Below are 21821 nucleotides of genomic sequence, written 5' to 3'. Positions count from 1 at the left end.
GGGTGAAGCATGTAACACCTGGGGTGTACCATGCGACACACCAGACTCCCCACTGCCGCTACACTCTGAGGCAGCAGCCTGAAGATGGCTGACCACGGCCATCAACACGTTCAGCTGTTTGCGAACAGTGGCCAGCTCCTCCTGCGTCCGTACACAGCAGTCACACATCCTAAGGAATCTATTTACTGAAGAGAGTTAATCAACTTTTAACTAGACTGCTAATTCACTAAAGGCGGCTGATTATTGACTAAACTGTGATTGCTAGCCACTTCTTGTAGAAAGCAATGAAAATAGCACTACCTGTCTCTGGACTGTATTGAAAACAAACACTAGCACTACTGGCACTATGGTTGACTAAAGGGACTCTCTCTGACTGTATTCAAAACAAACACGAAATCTATGGAACACTATTAATAGCACTCGACAATTAAAGCTTCCTAAAAGCAAAAACACACGGAAGAAGAAGTGACACGTAAGAAAAATACAGTTAATACTCAAATTAAGGTAGCTCGCTGCACAGCAGACGTGAAGTAGATGGCGGTTAGGACGACACATCGCAGATTTCTGTACTGTAGTTGTTCAGTGCTAATTTGTTTACTGAAGAGGCTTTCAACAAATCTCAGACCATCCAGTGAGTTCTGTATTTTTGTGAGGAACCTGCCAGTTGACACAGTTGCAGAGCATTTTGCAGAAAGGACTGTTTGAAATGTCACCTGACTGGGGCCACTGAAGAGTGAAGTGTGCTGACTATTTTCATCTCGATTAACGAGGAAGTCTAGTCATAAGCTCTATGCATCACGAAAGTGCAGTCAAATTACTAAAGCTATGGATGATTACACTACAGCAAAACTGACCACACTCTTTAAAGTAGATATTACATCTTCAGAAGAAAATGAACCAAAGCATTCTTGCATCTCTTGCCAGGAATTTTTCAAAAATATCAATTCAGCTGTTGAATATTGTGTATCCTACAGAGAAAAGATGCAAGTTTTAACTATTATTCCAGAGACATTTTCAAACAAAACAATTCTGAACCACATTCCATCAGTATCAAAGTACATGGCAGACAAATCAAGAAATATTAGGTCTGTAAAAGGAATCTTTGGAAGACAAGATTCATATTATGGTCATGTAGAAGCAGCTCAAGTTCTAACAGTGCAGTCATTTTATCTGGAAAATAAATGAAACTGTTCTTGCCAGAGTGCCAACAAAAAAGGCGGTATAACTGTAACAGCTGAAGGTTAAAAAGTTGTGAAAGTGAAGAGGTACATGACTTGCAGTCTTAAACTTTTGCAATTTATAAGAGCAACTATACAACTTCACATATTGGAAGATCAAAATTTTATACACTACGACCTAAGATGGTAATTCCACACCCTTCACCATCCCACTGATGTCACTCATGCCTCGTCCTTCCTCCAGAAGACAATCGCTGATGCTGTGGAGGCCCATGTTCCTACCAAACATATCCACCCTCGCTGCCCTACTCTTCCTCCACAGGCCGTCCTTCTTCTCTGTGAATCTTGCAGGATCTGCCCCGCCCCCCCTTCCTGTGCACCCATGATTGGAGGCCGCGAGTGTAGAAGTGTGTAACACTAAGACGAGAAAAAGTTACAGTTATGTACTAAAAAAGGGAGTGTGCGAGAATTGTAACGTCGAAATAACAAATTAAAGTGAACGAGTTTCATGTCTACAATTCTTAGTCAACACATTAAGAAGCGAAATCACCACACTCAAGAATGAAAATCGGGAACTACGGTTGAAGAACAAATCATCCGAAGTGGCACCTGACGAAAGGCACAAATCGTCCGAGTGGACAGAAGTGAGACACAAAGGTAGGACATTAACTGGAAAAATAAAAACGAACTTTGCAACAGCAGTTACATTTACGGATAAAAACAAATACGGTGTTCTGCAGTCCAGTGACGGTGTTAAAGACAGTGTAAATTATCCAGACCATTCAAAAGACAATGCGCTGAAAACGAATGGTCACTCTGAGAAAAATGTTGATAAACGGGAAACAACAGGTAAAAAGAACAGTGTGCTTTTTCTAACAGATAGCCATGGCAGGAATTTATCAAGTATGTGTCGAGAAATAAATCGAGACTTAGCAGTGACCAGTGTTGTTAAACCTGGAGCGGGAACTAAACACGTTTTAGATGCTTGCATTCAAACAAAATCCACGCAAGAACATGACTTCGTCGTATGCATAACGGGATCAAATGATGTTGCGAAAAATGAAGCAGATGTCTGCGTAAAAGTGCTTCAGAACCTTCTAGAAAAAAATAAATCAAGGAATACAGTTGTTGCTACAGTGCCTCATAGGCACGATCTAATCAATAGTTCGTGCGTTAATAAAGAAATTCGAAGAACGAATATTAAAATAAAGAAACTGTGCTCTGAATACGCCAATTGTCGATATAAGTAAACTTAAGCGTAACCTTCACACCAGACACGGGCACCACCTAAACTATGAAGGGAAAAAGTTTGTGTGCGAACGTGTCAATGAAATAATTAAAGAAAGACTCACACGGAATAAAACGATCTACGAAAGTAGCGGTTTGAGTAATACCTGGAATGTACGTCATTTTTTAGTATAAAAGTTTGTGAATCGGCGGGTAATAAACCTCCTGTACTTGAACTGGGTGCTAAAAGCGACATTCGAATGAGAGAGTGTTCTCAGACAATAAGCAATAAAGATAAATCTGCTACTGTGATGCAAACGAACATTTGCTGAATTAGGAACAAAGTATTACAATTAGAACATTTTTGCAGTATTGAAAACGTTGATGTTGTTTGTTTCTCAGAACATTGGCTGACAGACGATGAAGTACAATATTTTGTTCCTCAGGGGTATGCTGTTGGAGACATTATGTGTAGAAGTGAAAGAAAGAATGGAGGTGTCCTAATATTTGTTAAAGATAGTATAATGTTTACTAAAATAGATGTTAGCTCTTACTGTACAGAACTAGATGGAGAATTTAGCTGTATAAGACTAAACGTAGAGAATACTATAATTGTTAGCTTACATAGATCACCAGGAGGAGATTTAAATATATTTTTCGAAAGATTTGAGCTGCTTATGAGGAAAATACTAAAATCTAACATAAAACTAATTATCTGTGGCGATTTCAACATTGAAATGGCCAACAGTGATGAACATGTTACTAGAACATTTTTTAATATCTTAAGATCACTAAATTTACAATGTACAAATTACACACCAACACGGGATAAGGCGTGCTTAGATAATATTATAGTAAATCTTTCTAGAGATATGTACGACGTCAGACTTGCCAGTGGAGCCCTAGCTGATCATGAACCATTGATTTTAACATTCTCCTGTGATCAGTTGCCTAAATCAGTCAGAATCAAGTCTAATGCCACATGGGTAAGAGGGCAGAAAGATGAATATATTAATTTATTTATTGACAGAATATCTTATGTTAACTGGGACTTTGTATACAACACACAACCTGGAAAGGGTGCTGGTGAAATGGTGTTTAACAAATTCCTGGAAATACTCATAGAGTTATGGTACTCCTGCTCACCATTAATCAAAAGTAGCCCTAAGCATAAACAGAAAAACAAACAGCTAAAATGGTATACAGATGAGCTAGCTCTCACTAGGGAGGAGATGCTCAGACTGTACAGAACATATAAAAATTCTTGTAAACAAGGACCTGAGCTAGATAATACTTCTTATAGAGCTTATCTAAAATGTAAAAAAATCTACAAAGACAAACTGTCCTTGGCCAAAAAACAAGCATGTGAACATTACATTGAAAGTGCTCCCAACAAATGTAAAGCAGCGTGGGATATCATCAACCAATATAATTCACAAACCCGTACACAAGATGCAATGCTGGTCCCAGAAGAAGTAAATAATTACTTCCTAACCTCAGTGAGTGAGCTGAAAAACAAAATCAAGCAAAATGGCACTTGTGCACTAGATCATCTTGGTGCTGTACCCCATAGTATGTATACTTTCCACTGGAATGTTGTCACCCCAGAGGATATTGTAAAAGCTGTGGCAAGGTTCACCAACTCAAAAAGTATGGACTGTTATTGGTTTTCTAACTATGTAATGAAAAAAATAATACACCTTATCTGTCAACCTCTTTCTTTCATTTTTAATATGTGTTTAGAATCTGGAGTTTTCCCAGATGCACTCAAAACTGCTAAAGTAATACCAGTCTTTAAAAAGGGAGATAAGCATCTGCCCCAAAACTATCGACCAGTTTCTATTGTCCCAATTTTCTCTAAAGTTTTTGAATATGTAATGTACAGTCAACTAAATAACTATTTTGATAAGCATGATCTCCTCTCCAACAGACAGTTTGCATATCAGCATGGTAAAAACACCACTACTGCTGTCACTGAAGTTGTTAACCAGGTGTTAACTGCATTCGAAAATAAGGATCTAGTATCAGTCGTACTGTGCGATCTTAGCAAAGCCTTCGACTGCATACCATCTAACACCCTACTTGCAAAACTGGAATTTTATGGCATACACAAACCATCTTTGGATGTAATCGAATCATACTTAAGTAACAGGAGACAGTATGTATCAATTAAAAATAGATGCTCCTCACTGAAGGAAGTTCGGACTGGAGTGCCTCAGGGCTCGGTCCTAGGTCCTTTTCTATTTATCATTGCAATTAATGACTTACCTTACCACGTAGGAGCAAATTCAGTTGTGTGTTATGCTGATGATACAACGTTGCTCAATACACACCATGACACAACAGAACTGCATCAGGCAACACAGGAAAAACTAGAACTAGTAATGGATTGGTTTTCTTCTAATGAACTCCTGTGTAATCCTGATAAAACACAAGAACTAATTCTGGGTTTAACTACAGCTGTTGAAAGCAAATCAATAAAATTGTTGGGATTCCACATTGACTCAAAATTAAACTGGGAGGAACACATTAGCCATATCTGCAAGAGAATAGCAAGAGTGTGTTATCTCATCTGGAGACTGACAGATGTAGTCACTAATGAGTATCTAAAGGTGGTATATTTTGGCCTCTTTCAATCACACATTTCCTATGGCATATTGTTATGGGGACATTCTTGCTTTGTCAGTGAAATACTGAAAATTCAAAAAAAAGTAATCAGAATAATAAGCAAAGCTAAGCCCAAGGAACACTGCCGTCCCCTCTTTATCAAGCACATGATATTAACTGTGGTGAATCTATACATCTACACAGCACTGCTTTATGTCAAAAGCAACTTAAACGAGTTCGAGACCAGAGAGAACATACATCCCCACAACACCAGAGGCAAACTGGACTTTGACATACCAAGACACAGACTCACAAAGACTGCAAACTCGCACAAAATAATGAGTTTAAAACTCTTCAATAAACTTCCAGCATCTGCTCGGTCACTGACCAATAATATTTTCAAACGTAAGGATTATGACTGGCTTCTCAAACACCCATTTTATAAGATAACAGAATATTTTGAAATAAGCATTGACATTAGTATATAAGAATATTCCTAAAAGAAAAAGAATTAAATTGTAAAAACTTTACTGTAAAGTTATTGTTAATTGTATATTTGATGTTCAGACCTATTCCGCTGTAAGTGGTCAATGGTGAATAAACTGAATACTGAATATGTTTGTTTATGTGTGTACTGTGCGAATTTTGAACTTTGTGTGGTAACTCTGAAGAAATTGCCGAAGCACGTGACATATGACACCTTGGTTGGGCGCGTGAAGTCATTAGTAATCTGTGACGTAAAGCGAAAGACTTATTTGTTTCAAGAATGTGGTGAGTGCCCTGGAAAGGGAGGACTGTCTTTACACACAACTGGCCTGGAAGACGTAGAAGATAACACTGCAGAAATTATATACGTGGCATGGGATGAAAATAAACTAAGAAAACTGTTGCCTTTGACAGTTTCAGTGAGAACTTAGTAAATGGTCAGTGAAAGCAGTAACACACCAGTACCTGAAGAAATTGCAACAACACATTGCAGAAGTGAAAGGGTGCCTACAGGCTAAAGAACTACGTTTAGTGCTTCACTGTGATTTTGCTGAGAACTGGTCTGTAATTCTCCCACAATAAGTACAAGGATATCAATGGAGTAATGACCAGGTTTCAATTTTTACAGGAGTGATATATTAGGACATGACACGCTAACAACGCGCAAAATTCTTCAACTGCAAACAGGGGCAGAGAAGATCATCATTATTGCTGATGGTGCTCTTAGTCATTTTAAAAATCGTACCAGCTGTTTGAATTGAGTAAGTCGCTTGTGCCAACTGACTGGGTATACAGTGCTACTGGCCACGGGTAGGGGCCATGTGATGTTGTAGGAGGCCTCCTGAAACACCATGCTACAAAACATAATCTTACCAGACCAAATACAGACAGCTGTGATTCAGAATGCTGAAAGGAATTCAGAAGACACATTTTTGGGCTCAAAGTGATGGGCGAACTCGTATTGCATGCACTTTAGAGAGCAAAAAAGAACAAATTTCGTTCATTCGGCCAACATCTCAGAAACAGCAGGATAATATTCAGATTCACAACATGAGAAAGGGGATGTTTGTGGCGTATGATTGTGACTGGTGGATTGCAGAGATTATGGACACTAGTTATGAGTGAACTTTGTGCTGCCACACGGGCCAGCTGTTGGATATATAGGTTTCCAGCTGAAGGACAGCAACAACACCATCAGTGCTCACTTCCTGTTCACAATGTTTTGATTATTGTTAAGTGCTCCAGTTCCTATTCGTTCAACAGGAAGGCATCACTCTTGCATAAATTGAAACCTTTAAGTCTTTCGCATATAGGCTATTTTGGAACAATTTAAAATGTTTGAAAAATGAGTCTCTTACTCATCTTTCATAACTAAAATTATGTTAAATAAGGCTAGATTTTGATTTTTATGAGCCTGTTATGTGATAATAAAACAGGTTTTATGTATGGCAAAAATTTCAACTGTTTATAAAATTTGTTGAATCTAAAAGTGGAAGCTCTCCTTTTCAGGGAATTAGAGCTATATGATACTAATCAACAGAAAAAATTTATGGATTGGCATTTTGGAAGGAAAAACCATTCCAGAAATTTAAAGAAGTTCAGAAAGCTATAGTAAAAGAACTATGACAGATAAGTCCAAATGGTGGATTTCTTTTTCATCATAAAGCAATTATCTTAGAAATAAAAAGAAATAAAAAAAGCACATAGAATATCTAGAACTATTCCAGAGATACACCATTTCAATATTTTTTCCCAAAATTCACATCTCCAAAATGGTATGCACACCTTCATCTTTGAAGGGCTGTATCTCTGAGCAGAAACTTTTTTAGAGGGGAAAAAAAGTGTTCCTTACTTAATCCTCCATTTTAACATATGCTAAATTCAGTAACATCTGAGACTATGAAGGTCCTAGCCTGCCTCAATTGGCATGGACTATGTCATACTTATATTAAGGTGGACTGTGGTTAAAATACACATCTGACCAGAATGAAATTTTCACTCTGCAGTGGAGTATGCCCTGATATGAAACGTCGTGGCAGATCGAAACTGTGTGCTGGACCAAGACTCAAACTCTACCTTTCGCAGGCAAGTGCTCTACTGACTGAGCTACCCAAGCATGGCTCATGACCTGCCTTCATAATTTTACTTCTGCCAGTACCTTGTATCCTGTTTTTGAAACTTCACAGAAGTTCTCCCATGAAACCTGGGTGACTAGCACTTCTGGAAAAAATGATATTGTGGACACATGGCTTGAGTAGCTCAGTCAGTAGAGAACTTGCTCACGAAAGGCAAAGGTCCCGAGTTAGAGTCTCGGTCTGTCACACAGTTTTAATCTGCCAGGAAGTTTCATATTGGTGCACACTCTGCTGCAGGGTGAAAATTTCATTCAGAAAACATCCCCCAGGTTGTGGCTAAGCCATCTCCACAACATCCTTTCTTCCAGAAGTGCTAGACCCGCAAGTTTCGAGGAGAACATCTGTTAAGTTTGGAAGGTAGGTGACAAGGTACTGGCAGAAGTAAAATTGTGGGCGTGGATCACGAGTCGTGCTTGGGTAACTCAGTCGGTAGAGCACTTTTCCTGCGAAAGACAAAGGTCTCGAGTTCAGGTCTCAGTCCAGCACACAGGTTTAATCCAGGAAGTTTCATACATTTGACCATTTACATTTCCCACGGTTAGGCGATGTCTCTTCAGCTGATTGCTGAGATGGTGTCTTCACAAGGCTTGCGGTTAATTCCCTCTCTTCCCATTTAGGTAAATCATATGTGATAACAGAAGAGGAAAAGAAAGTACATAAAAGTGAGAGGTGAGATATTGCACTACAAGAAGAATTTGACAAAGCTCTGAAAGATCTAAATCAAAACAAACCTCCAGAGTTGACGCCTTCCCCTCAAAATTTACTGAGACCCTTGAGAGAGCCAGCCATGATGAAACATTTTATATGGTGTATACAACAGATGAAATACTTTCAGATTTAAAGAAGAATGTAATAAGTAATTCCAACTGCAAAGAAGGCAGGTGCCGACAGGTGTGAATAATACTAAACTATCAGTTCACTAAGTTATTCTCAGAAAATAATGAAAAGAGAAAAAGAGAAGAGAAAAATTGGTAGAGGGCTATGTTAGGGAAGGTCAGTTTGATTATAAACATGCAAGGCAACACTGACCCTATGACTTATTTTCAATTGCAGTTACGAGCTGAAGTGCATGAAAGGGAAACAATAGTTGAGAAGGGAGTTCTTCAGCATGTACATTGAGCCACAAGTAAAGGAAACCAAGGAGAAATTTGAAATGATGAATAAAGTACAAAGAGAAGAAATAAGAACACTGAGATTTGCTCTTGACATTGCAATTCTGTCAGTAATAAAAAAGGACTTGAAAGAGCAGTTGAGCAGAATGGCTACTGCCTTGAAAAGAGGATACAAGATGAGTATTAACAACACTACATCAGGTGTAATGGAATATAGTAGAATAAATCTTGTGATGCTGAGGAAATTAGATTGGCAATGAGACACTAAAAAAGGAATCTACAAGCTGTTGTTGTTTGTGCATCAAAATACCTGAGGACTAATTAAACAGAAAGGTTATAAAATGCAGGCTGACAATAACATTAAAAGTTGGTCTGAAAAAGGAAATTTAAAAAAATAAGTATTAGTAAATCTGGCGTGTAGCCTTGTATGGAAGTACAATGAGGTCAATAAACAGGTCAGAGGGGAAAAAAAGAACTTTGAAAATGTGATGCTACGGAAGAATGCTGAAGATTAGATGGGTAGAGCAAAACACTGAGGAGGAACTGAATCGAACTGCGGACAACATGAATTAATGGCACAACATGACCGAATTATTTGATATGACACATCACGTGGCATCACACCATCTTTAGCTTGTCAATGAAAGGAAGGGAGAGGATGGGAGACCAAGGCTTAAGCGTAAATAGCAGATTTAGTGGATGTAGGTTACAGTACGTAAAACTAGAATGAAACATACACTGGGACTGAAGACCACAACAACAAAACAGGGTGGAAGAGGTACAGTAATAAACACACACCTGACAGCATAGACAGAGCACTAGAAACTGTGTATTACATGTGACACACACACTGGTGCTTGAGGGTAAATTGCCTAAAAACATTTCTTCTAATTTCTCTAGAGTACTACATATGCGATTGTATTACTGGGCGACACTTTGGAGAACAGCAGTGGTCCACGCTGGCAAACATCGCTGATTAATGCAGAAGCTAAATTTTAGGAATGTAAAAGAGAAGAAATTCCTTTTAAAATTTCATATTTGGATCCCACTACGAAAAGCAAGAATGTAGGCCTACTGAAAACACAGCAGTTATGAAAATGCGTTCAATTTAATGTACAGCAAGTATGAAATCTATTAAATAATCACTATTCCTACCTCAAGTCATTAATTGCATGGATAAGCTCTACATATAAATTTGTACAGATAAAGAAATATAAAAAACGTAGACCTAATTCCTTCCATTTGCATAAATGAAGAATAAATTACTTTTCACAGAGTACATGTAAGGGTGAAACTCCACACATTCCGTGCCCCTAGTAAAGGATCCACTGGTGGCACAATACATTACATCTTAACCAGATAAGTAGCCTAATATTATGACCACTGCAATAAAACGTTAAGACCTTGGATTATATTTACATCCCATGATGGTCACAGTTTCCTTTTCTTCTTTCACTTGTCTGGAAATGAAACTCATGCACTCTTATTTTATAATGAAAGTAGTGAGAAAGTTATTGGACATCAAATTTTACCAGTTATAAATTTTAAAAAGTTACAATTTTGGGAGCAATTTTTGAGGGAAAGACTACCGAAAACATATGTACTGCAAAGTATGTTTGCCATGAAATGAGATGGCGAGAATGAGCTTAACCCATGACATTTAATGTTTATCCATTAATTTGCTTTTAAGCGTGCTGTTGAGTATGCAGCCCATGGGAAAAATGTTTTAATTAAACGTCTACCGATATGTTATGCATTATTCGCGTAACTATTACGTAAATTGCACGTAAATGAATAGCTACAACTATCAACTACAAATGATTAAAGTACAACGGCACACACACGATACTTACGTGCACTATGTTGCATAACTACACACAAACTTTTTTTCAGTGGTAAATGATATGAAAACAAATCACTATGGCGATGCAAAAATTTAAGTGTAAGCTGCATATTTGCTGTAAGCACCCAAAACCAATAGTTCTACACTAACTGTTTTGGTCACAAATAAACTAGGTGTGGTGATCACAAACTACTATCAACTGTCAACGCCACCTTAACTACAGAAAAACCAAAAAGTTGTCAAATAGTCCAACTGCAGTTTAACATCAAGATTCTAATGGCAAAAGAGCACTACAATTAACCTCCAAAGCTACAATGTACGTTACAGTCAACATTTAATTTTTGTACTATACATATTACTTTGCTGACTACTGTGCAAATCTACCCAAATGCTTCTAGCGAACGACAGATTTGATTAACCAGTTGTTCACCACATCTGATTTAAGTGAGACCACCTACACTTACGATGTCTTGCTCCTGCTGAAGCGTTATAGTTCATTTCAGTGCCCTATATTTACTGAAATCTGTTGTTTCTTTCTATGAGTTCTGTGGCTACCAGTTAACACTTTTGAAATTACACTGCACACTCACATTACACACGGCCACATACTCACCGCTTCCAACACGCAAAACAAAACACTAACGAACAACATGTTTCGAAGACATCTGACATATGGTATGCAGAGGACATGGCGAAATTCTTTTTGTCTCCGTTAGTGTACAGTCTTTAAATACACGATAGTGTGCATCCAATTCACCATCATAACTATAAACGAACTAATCGAGAAAAAAAAACATCAAAATTTAAGGGGGCACCCGGGTTTGAACCGGGGACCTCTCGATCTGCAGTCGAATGCTCTACCACTGAGCTATACCCCCAAGGTGACAATATTCGAAGTAGAATATGATATAGATAGTTAAGCAATCTGATATAATGTTTATAATTAATATGCGTATGATTGCTGTATCCCACTTAACTGGAAAATAAAATATTTAAACCGATATATATATATATATATATATATATATATATATATATATATATATGATGTGCAACAAACTTTCTCCTGTGAAAATTTCTTACGCGTTGCTGCTGTTATTGCATTTTACATAAAGCAGCAATAATTTACACATCTGTTGTGACTCAGCGCAATCCAATCCATAGACACGCTAGATCATACACAGTGTAAAACAAGTCAATTAACTGAAGATTGTTACAGAGTTAATAAGGGAAAAGTGGTGATTTTCTGAAAGACAAAACTACAACAAATGTGTGAAACTTACGCGTTGCTGCTGTTATTGCATTTTACATAAAGCAGCAATAATTTATACATCTGTTGTGACTCAGCGCAATCCAATCCATAGACACGCTAGATCATACACAGTGTAAAACAAGTCAATTAACTGAAGATTGTTACAGGGTTAATAAGGGAAAAGTGGTGATTTTCTGAAAGACAAAACTACAACAAATGTGTGAAACTCTGCTGGCATCAGCGCGCTTCGTCCGTTGCTATTCGGATAGGCATAGCCGTGTATGATAATAAGTTTTTATAAAGGTAATGAGTGCCAGTAACCATTTTACATTTCCAAACCGCAAGATTATTTTTTCAGTCACTGCCTCTCAGAGTTGCGATTCAGTAGTGAGTACAGACGTTTTTATCGTTTCTCCTGGCGTACCGATAAATATATGTAATGCCGCCTTGGTTGATCGACGCTTGAAAATGCACATTTGGGCAACGAAAAGTTAATACGCTCCTCATAAGGCGTACTACATAGATAATCTGAGCAGGTTGTGATAATCCTGTATTCAACGATCAGTGATAAGTAGGAAAATGGTAATAGCCACCGACACTTAATTTATCTATCTTTTTTCATTATGTCATGTTTGCTGCTGTTTTTCAACGGACTTTTTCTCAATAATTCTTAGTCTACCGTTTCTCCTCATTTCGAATAAGAAAGAACGAATCTTACTAGACGTCGATCATTAGATTAGCTGGACAGGTAGCTGTGGTGTAATTGAAAAGGCCATCTCGGAATTCGCTGTAATTAACTTTGAAAAAAAGCTGAAGAGAGCTGTGCGGCCAGGCGGGGATTGGAATCCCTCTTCTCTCAGTCAGTCTACTCTCTGAACTACAAAGCATACACATCCTTCGTTAACATATAAAAGACGCATTGTAGAAGGATGCTATGCAAAATTCACGGTTAGTATTTCTTTATCACTCTGAGAAATTGTTTCCAAATTAGGTCGTCAGTTGCTAGGATTTGACAATGTGCGAGTTCAGTCACAACAGTGTTTTGAGAACGTAATATTTCAACTGAATTCTTCTTCTGTGGAAACTATCCCTTCTGCAGGAAATGAAACTGTCCCTTCTGCAGGAAGTATATTATCTATGACTACTTGTGCATCTGACTATGAGTGGCGTGTAAGTGGTAGGTCTGAACGTAGCATACAGTGGAGCCAGGGACCAGGGCGAACTCAGTATGTTACACCCATCCATCTAACCTAAAACTGCCTTCCACTGAAACCAAAACTGAGACAGTGAGACTCACTTCACCTGCTTGGAAATGTGCTGCATCCCATGTTAAGGGGAGACAAACACAAAAATACGTGTCTGTTAATCAATGGTGGTTCAAGTGTATGGCAAATAATGCATTCAGTGTGCAGGAACCCCATGTTGAAAAGGCTATTCCATAAGTCACTGAGGGAACCAACTGCAGATTGTAACACACGTTGAGACGAACGATGCCTGCCATCTGGTCTACGAAGTCATACTGGCAGCTACTGGCAGAGAAGACTGAGAATACCAGTCTTGTCAGGGATTTTCAACGAAGCTCGCTATCTGCAGCATTATCCCCAAAACAGATCGTGGCCCCTCTGGATCTGAGTCGAGTGGAAGGCTTGAACCAGATACTACAAAGGTTCTGTGACAAACTAGGCTATGACTTCTGAGGCTTGCGCCATAGGACTAAGAACTGTAGGTTCCCCCTAAATGAGTCAGGTGTGTACTACACCCCTAGAAGCTGCTGTCTATGTTTCTAGATCCATACGACAGTTTGAGGGGAGGGTGGGGGGCGAGGGTGAGACCAGGGGTATGGAGTATTTTTAATATTTTGAAAGACGAATGGCAACTTGTAAGTAACCATAAAAAACCTCTAGTCCTCATCCTGTTAAAAACTTATGAAATACCGATTTTTAAATCACTTTCTTGAAGTAAAAGCACCATTGTACACTATATATTTTCCATTTATTTGAGAGCTAGGGGCAGGGGGGGGGGGGTGGAGTGTGCTCCCCCCCTCCCCCATTACCTCTGGGGATGGGTGCCCTCAGCTGATTGTGGGTGTGGTTTACACGAGAATTCTTCACATTATGCGACGCTCCATCAATTCCAGATAATGTTAGGTGTACGAGACCTGGAAGTATCAGTATAAGAACGAAAGCAATGGCCCTCACAGGCGAGAGCATTAAAATCCTAGTGGTTAACAGAGTATTCACAACAAAGTTCCAGCATTTAAAGCTCCCCTAAAAAGCAGTGAAGCCCACATAGTACTAGATAACTGTACAAAAAGCTGATCAATACCTGAAATTAGCAGCAGTGAGATTTTTGTGAAAAATTATTCATACATTGAAAGGATGGGGCAATGGGAAATGGAGGTGGTGTAGTTATCATAGTAGACAAGAAACTCAAATCTACAGAGACAGAAATTGAAGCTGCATTTGAGATAGTTTGGATAGGATTCAATATCAGGGGTGAGTATAAAATTATAACTGAATCCTTCTATCGATCGTCAGATTCACCTCCTTATGTAACTGTAAACTTTCAGGTGTGGAATGACTGACTGTATTTCATGTGTGACTGAAGTCACTCTTTGCTGAAGTTCTTAACTTAGGTATGGGCTGACTAAGTGAATCGAAGTGTAATTATCGTCTGGTATGGTAATCCTTGTTACAGCAAATCCAGTTCTTGTCTTGAAACCCCTTCAGAATCTTCTGTTTCCCACTGAATTCTAACCATATCAAAATTATAGCTTTAGCCTTGTACATTATAGCTTTTGTCAGGTGATTCCACCTCTATTTGCTGAATCTTGACTCCGCACACAGGATGCTATCAGAGGTAAATGTTACATGGATGATTTAGGGTAGCTCAGCAACATGACAAAAAAGTTCATGATACCAGTCATGGTGCATGCCAGTTGCATTATTGCACTCTGAACACTGATAGGAATAGGCAATAACTGAATAACGTCAGACACAAAGATGTTATGGATCTGAGATTCCATTTAGTTTGAAGAACCTAACACAGCAAGCACAAGGTATAGCGCAATAAAAATGACAGGAAGTATAAGATGTTGGATAAGCGGGGCCAAGAGTCTTGTCTGGCAACAATGAGAACACCGCCAAGGATCCACGCACTGTGAACCTGAAGTCAGTGCACCAGCCAATAAGCAACAACGGATGTCTAAGGAAGCCACCAGCGTACTGCACCACACTGCAGCCAGCGTGTGGCATCACTGCCACTGACACCATTGTCACTGTTATTGTCACAGCAGCACCATACTCACTGGCATGTCTCATAACAGTCAACACACCAGTATCCATGCATCATCTTGACATCCCATAATAGCAATTCCTAAACTGAAGCACAGTAATCCAGACAGCACATCAGTTTAAATGAGGCACTTAAGCTCATTTGGCAATACTTCGATGGGAATAAAGTACTAATAAATTAATTTTTAGATAACTACAGTACTGCCTTTGAAATTTTCAATAAAGAGCATCATTAAGTGATGCTTCAATTGATTAAAAGTAGGATTGTAGAATGATCTTGAAGTGTATTATCAGTTTGTGATCTGACTTCCACATAGCTTGGCGTTAGGGACATATTAATGGAAAGTTATAGATGCAAAAGTATATTAGATTTTTATGCTTGTAAAATGTTCGTGAGCAAACTGGAATGCTCAAAGAGAATAGCAGGTTGGGGATCTCAAATAGATGCTCTCAGGGAAGCAGCCCAAAGAGTACTACAAAGTGCAGAACTAGAAAGTACTCTAGCCTCAACATGGAAGCTGAGTAGAAGCCATATCCAACCAAGGTAATAGTTAGATCTTGAGGAGAGAACTTGAGTTTGGCTGAGGCTGTTGAAGTGGCTCTCACAGAAAAATTCGCGATATTATCAGTAAATGAGAAACACTTTGGGAGGCAAGTAACTCACAGTAACAAGAAAACAAGGCCATTAAAGTGTTTCTCATATGGTAAAATGAGGAACATGTTGAGAACAAGCTGTAGCTTTCAGTATTACAATGTATCTGGTAAACGAGGTCATACAAAGCAAGACTGTAGACAATCTAAGAGGCAGTATATGGGATGCAGTTTGCCAAGGCAATAATGGCTTTCTAGCAAAGGAAAAAATCCGATGTGCTACACTTGTAAGCAAGCAGGACATTATGCTATTAGCGTTAGGAAAATCCAGTGTTAGCACTACGAAAAATGGGGCAGAAAGTTTCGAAAAACGACGAAAAAGCTTACTAAAACAGTTGTATTATATCCTACCAGGTCGTATATTTAAAATAGACTGAAAGAATTCAAATGCATTTATTCAGCTAAAGTGTCAGGAAAGTAACATGCAGCTGTTGACATTCATATTTCACAGTGGAGAACAGATTTGTTTAATCATTAAATAAATCGTAAAAGATGGGACACGGTATAGCCCTTAAAGAGCATTCAGATAAAATGCATTTTGAATTAGATAAAATAAGTATGGAAGGTACAATAAACCTTGAGTTGGCAACAGGTGACAACATGCTGGTGAAAGATGAATTTCACATTATAGGGGAAGAGTTGGATCTTCCATTTGTGGTTCTAGTGGGTAGAAATTTCTTTACTAGACTCAGAGTAGTGATAGACTACACTGCTCAGACAACATAAATTCGTGGAAGAAATATGAAAATGAAAACAGCCCGAAAGGTAGCTCGACATAACATAGGAAACACAATAATACCTCGAAACATTAAAAATGAAACCAAAGATTAAAGGATCAATGGAAGTTATGGAAAAACGAGTCCTGTGGAAACCAGGAAGAGACTAACACACAGATGGAAACACACTAGAACTGTAAGGAAATGTAGGGAAGCAGAAATTACACTACAGTAAGCAAGGGAAACTACGAAACTGCAGGAACAGGCGAAACATTACCATGGAATAGTGTTAGTTGCATTAAACAAAGAAAGGAGGAAAATTTTGAATCCGCTGAAGCAGGTAACGAATGTTTAAGAAATAATTGGAGCAGGCAAAGAATGTATAAGAAATAACGTGAAGAAAAGGAAAGTAAAAAATTATCACAGGTCACTGACAAGAAAGAGCTTTTAGAGTAAAAACTGACACAAAGGAATAAATGGAGCAGATGTGCCAAGTCAAGAAAGCAATGAAACTTGTACGAGAACCACCGGTAGTCGCACAAAATCATACATGTCTAATCAGTGGACCAACCAACATGCATGTAGAATTTGTATGGCCTAAATAAGAGAGTGTATTAAGAGGAGAACAGGACACACGGAGAATTCCAAAGACAGATGTAAAGGAGGGAAAGCAAGAATCATTGTTTTCAACGAGAAGATGTGAACAAAGCATTTAAGCTGTGAAGAAAGAAACGTGATATTAGAACTGCGTACAGCTTGCTATGACACATTTCACTTGTCATATGATACATTATCATACACCGAGAGTATAAAGAGTGAAATTACCCTTCTGCCATAAACAGAGGGTCAAGTAATAAATTGTAGACCATATCAAATTCCGCACTCTCAGAAGGAAGTATTACAAATGTTGCAAAGAAGATGGACACTAGTGAAAAGAAGGTATGGAGAGTGGCAGCAGACTGCTGCAAACTCAACGATATATCATGCGATTCAGTGTTTTCTTTACCAAGAAACAGAACTGACGAGATCCTCGATGGGCTGAGGAAAGTGAAGTACTTTTCGACATTGGATTTATCCAGTGGGAATTATCAAGCATTGATTGACGAGAGAAGACTGTGTTCAGTACATGATATGGTCATTATGAATGGCAAATTCAAAACTTGATGAATTCCTTATTAACAGGACTACAAGGAGAGAGATTATTTACATACCTAGATGATATGCTAATTTTTGGGTTATCATTAGACAAACACATTATCTGACACATGGAAGTTCTTGAAAAATTAGGGCAATGCCATCTCAAACTAGGTGCAGATCAGTGCAAATTTCTTCAAAAAGAAGTCACTTACGTAGGACACATGAGAAGAACTAAACCAGAACAGGATAAGGGAGCAGCCATCAAAGAATATCTGGCACCAAAAAACATATTTAGGTCTGGTAGGATATGACAGAAGACAGAAGACTTACTGATGGATTCAATAAGACAGTGCGATCCCTGCATGTGTTATTAAAGAAACATGTTACATATACTTGGACTTGAAGCAAAAAAACGCGTTTCTGGAGATAAGGGAAAAGCTGGTGATTCCCCCAGTCATACCTGGATTTTATAAGGAATTCATAATCATAACCAATGCAAGCCAAGATGATAGTGGTGCAGTACTAAGTCCAAGAGAGGTGACAAAGGAACTTCCTGTAACATATTCATTACAGACCATATGTTTTTGGACGTAGATTTAAGATATGATCATAAGCAGCTAATGTGGGTCAGAACTATTATGGATCTCTTCTCAAGATTAATGAAATTTAGACTGAAGCTACAAGAGTATTTATATGAAATTCAGCATAAAAGCTGTAAGAACAGTCAGGACACAGATGCACTATCGAGGAACCATGAAGTCAAAAATATAACTGCAGTCATAGAGGCAACTGACCCACTTGTCAAGATAGCAGAAGACACAGAAGATGAGAGAGTATCTACTATCTCAACTAGAAGAAAGAGAAATCCAAGAGTGAGCAGTGAAGAAGTAAAAAGAATTTTAAAACAACATATGATGCACTTATTGGAGGTCATCAAGGGATTAGCAGAACAACTGAAAGGATTAAAAAAGTATCTCACCTGGGATGGTATGAGAAAAGATATAAATGAATACATAGGAACATGTGTAAGTTGCCAAAGGAACAAAATTACGCAGAATAAGATAAAGATGCTGTTACAAATAATGAAAACACCAGAAAGTGTATTCAAGAAATGTGCTATTGACAATGTAGGTCCATTAGTTGAGACAGAAAATAAGCACAAATATGCCTTGAAAAAAAATTTAGAGTGGCAGAGCCAATAGAAAAACAATATGCCAAGGCAATAGCAAGGATACTAGCACAGAAAATAATTTTGAAGTTTAGAATACTGTCATTTCTTCTCAGTGACTTGGGAAACTATTCTGTCAGTGACATGTTTAAATGAGTTTGTAGAAGATGGGAACTGAAAAGATTCAGACAACAAGTCATTGTCCGGAGAGTAGTGGTCCATTAGAATGATTACAACATACATTAACTGAGTTTCAGAGGCACTTTGTAAATAGAAGTCAGACCGACTGGGATTCATGGAAACCCTCTCCAGTACTTGTTTTCAATGCAACACCACACAGTGCGACAGGATATAGGCCTCATGAAATGTTTTATGGCAGAAAGTTGTAATATATTTGGGATGTAGGAAAAAGATCGCACCAGATTAATGTGCAATTATGATGAGTATGCACTGGAGCTCAAAGAAAATGCAACAAATGCACCAGTGTACAAAAGAGATCAACAATAAATGTAAAATAAACAATAAGGTGCATTACAACCAGAATCAAAATGCGAAAGTATTAAAGCTGGGAGACAAAGAATAGATATCAGTGAAATGTATGACGAGATCGCTTCCTTTTGTGCAAGGTGTAAGATTTATTTCTCCTGTTGGCAAATGAAGGTGAATAGTGGCAGCTTGCTTTAAATGTAGAAAAATACGTTAATGCAGCTAAGTAGGAAAAATGAATTTATAATGCTCAGATACAGGATTAGTAGTGTCCTGCTCGACACAGCCACATCAGTTAACTATCTAGGCAGAGGGATATGAAATGAAATGAGCATGTAAGGATGCCAGTAGGGAAGATAAATGGTCGCATTCTGGTTATGAGAAGAATTTTACGAAAATTTTGCCCCTCTGAAAAGGAAACCACATTAGAACACTAGTAAGACCTGTTCTTGAGTACTGTTCGAGTGTTTAGAAGGCATCAAAACAACTCAGAATTGGGCTGCTAGACTTGTTACTGGTAGCATTGATCAATATGTGAGTGTTATGGACATTCTTCGTTAACTTCAGTGGGAATCTCTGGGAAGAGGATGTTCCTTTTGTGAAAAACTGCTGAGAAAATTTAATGAACTTGAAAATGAAGCTGACTGCAGAATGATTCTACTGCCGCCAACATAAGTAAGGTAGGAAAAATTAGGGCTCATATGAAGACATACAGACAGTCATTTTACCCTCGCAGTATTTACGAATAGAACAGGAAAGGAAATGATAGTAGTGGTACAAGGTACCCTCCGCCATGCAGCATACAGTGGTTTGCGGAGTATGTATGTAGATATAGATGATGAACTATAGATTGTTTATTAAACTGTGTTATTATCGACGATTGTTACGATCCTATGACATGTAATACACTGATTGTGTGTTTAACAATAAATGATAACTGTAATTATGTCCAGTTAAACTACCGGGATGCTCCACTCCCCACATCCACGTTCCCTATCAATATAGTAGCAATGAATGATTATTTGTGGCTCCTGGGGAAGAAGAATTAACTGTTTCGTGTAACAATGTGAAGCCCACAGGCACTCTAACAATGGGGATGGTAAACTGAAATTTCATAGAAAATGCCAAGGTTATGGTGCCCACATATTGCTTCAACTAGGAAATCTTCGCGAGGAAAAGGTGACAAACAGCCAAATCAATTGGAATAGTAAAAACGCTTATTAAAACCCCTTGATCTAAGTTAGCGACGTCTTTAAAAAGTCTTTTTCAGAAGGATTAATGATTGACGCCTATAATGGTTAACATTATTTACATGTTAAAATATAGGTATAAAGTAAAAGTGACAACAAATCACTGACTTAAAAAGAATTTTTACACATACTGGTTACATAATGTTGTGGAGGTAAGTTAAAAATGTAGCCATAAGGCGCAAACAGAGATAAGATTCACCTCCATAATGATAAAATCACAATATATCATGATGATATGTAATAAGCACTAGTGTCACAAGGAATGTGATTCCTTGCACTCCAGTTGGAGGCTGATTGCTGCATGATTAACAATGAAAAAAATGAATTTAACGAAATCAAAGCTAGGTATGCCTCTAGACCATGTGAATAGGCATCTAGAGATATAAAGATCGTTGGACACAAATTAAGAGAGTTAGAGGAGGAATTAAGTTACCAAAGAGACATATCTTACCACACATACCTTGGATACATGTGTCAGCACTGTAAATGTTGCAGAGACTGTCACCGATTTATATCCAGAATAATAACATGTGACTGTTGTCGAAAAATTATGTGCCAAAGTAGGATTAATGAGCATATGAAAGCTGTCAGCCACTGAAAAGCATAACACTACAAAATGAAACAGAAGAAACTAAAGAAAGTGTGTCCTTTGATAGAGCCGACAAACTATCAGAATATGTTGTTAATGCATAATGGTTCACAGGAAAATAGTAACCAAATGTGAGTTTTGTTTTCACGGTACCTAGTATATGTGTGTAGAATGAAAAGTGAATCTTTACAGCAGACATTGGAAATTACTTATTAAGTGTGATATGCGTTCGTTCTCAGTTAAAGTATTTTAATTGCGGGTAGGATTGATATAATCCACTGTAAATGGTATCTTTTCAGTATAAGTATTGTAATCACTGATAGGAGTGACGTAATGTAATGTAAACAGTATCTTTTTCATACAACAGAAACGTAATGATGGTAGTGATAGGAAGTGGCTTTTTGTCTTACTTAGAAGGATAAGAGACTTAACTGATGGACTGTGGACTTGGAAAATTTGCATTCACAGGAATGTGGTGAGATGGACGGAGATGTCATGTATGTGCAACATAATCAAGCCTCTGAAATTAATAATGGCAAGCATTAGTTAGTACCAGTGCAGACGCTGGCTAGAGCCATCCCCCCTAAGGCACCACCAAATGGTTGTGGACATTTATTGAGTTTTGCAGAATAAACTCAGAATTAGACTGTATTTCAGATACTGTTATCGACAGAAGCGCTACTTCTGCGTT

General features: G+C 38.1%; 1 protein-coding gene and 1 non-coding gene across 2 annotated transcripts in view; both read right to left on the bottom strand.

The window, feature by feature from the left end:
* Nucleotides 1-11332, bottom strand: part of LOC126202228 (protein YIF1B) — a 77632-nt gene extending 66300 nt beyond the window's left edge. Inside the window, exon 1 of the mRNA XM_049936846.1 lies at nucleotides 11053-11332. Within this exon, the coding sequence (XP_049792803.1) occupies nucleotides 11053-11086 (34 nt within the window). The 5' untranslated portion in view covers nucleotides 11087-11332. The remainder of the gene's footprint in view (nucleotides 1-11052) is intronic.
* Nucleotides 11333-11394: 62 nt separating this feature from the next.
* Nucleotides 11395-11466, bottom strand: Trnac-gca (transfer RNA cysteine (anticodon GCA)). The gene has a single exon. It is a non-coding gene; the product is annotated as a tRNA-Cys (tRNA).
* Between the last annotated feature and the right edge of the window lie 10355 nt (nucleotides 11467-21821).

This window comes from Schistocerca nitens, chromosome 1 (genome assembly GCF_023898315.1).
Source record: "Schistocerca nitens isolate TAMUIC-IGC-003100 chromosome 1, iqSchNite1.1, whole genome shotgun sequence".
NCBI lineage: Eukaryota > Metazoa > Arthropoda > Insecta > Orthoptera > Acrididae > Schistocerca > Schistocerca nitens.
This window is presented reverse-complemented; position numbering and strand designations above follow the sequence as displayed.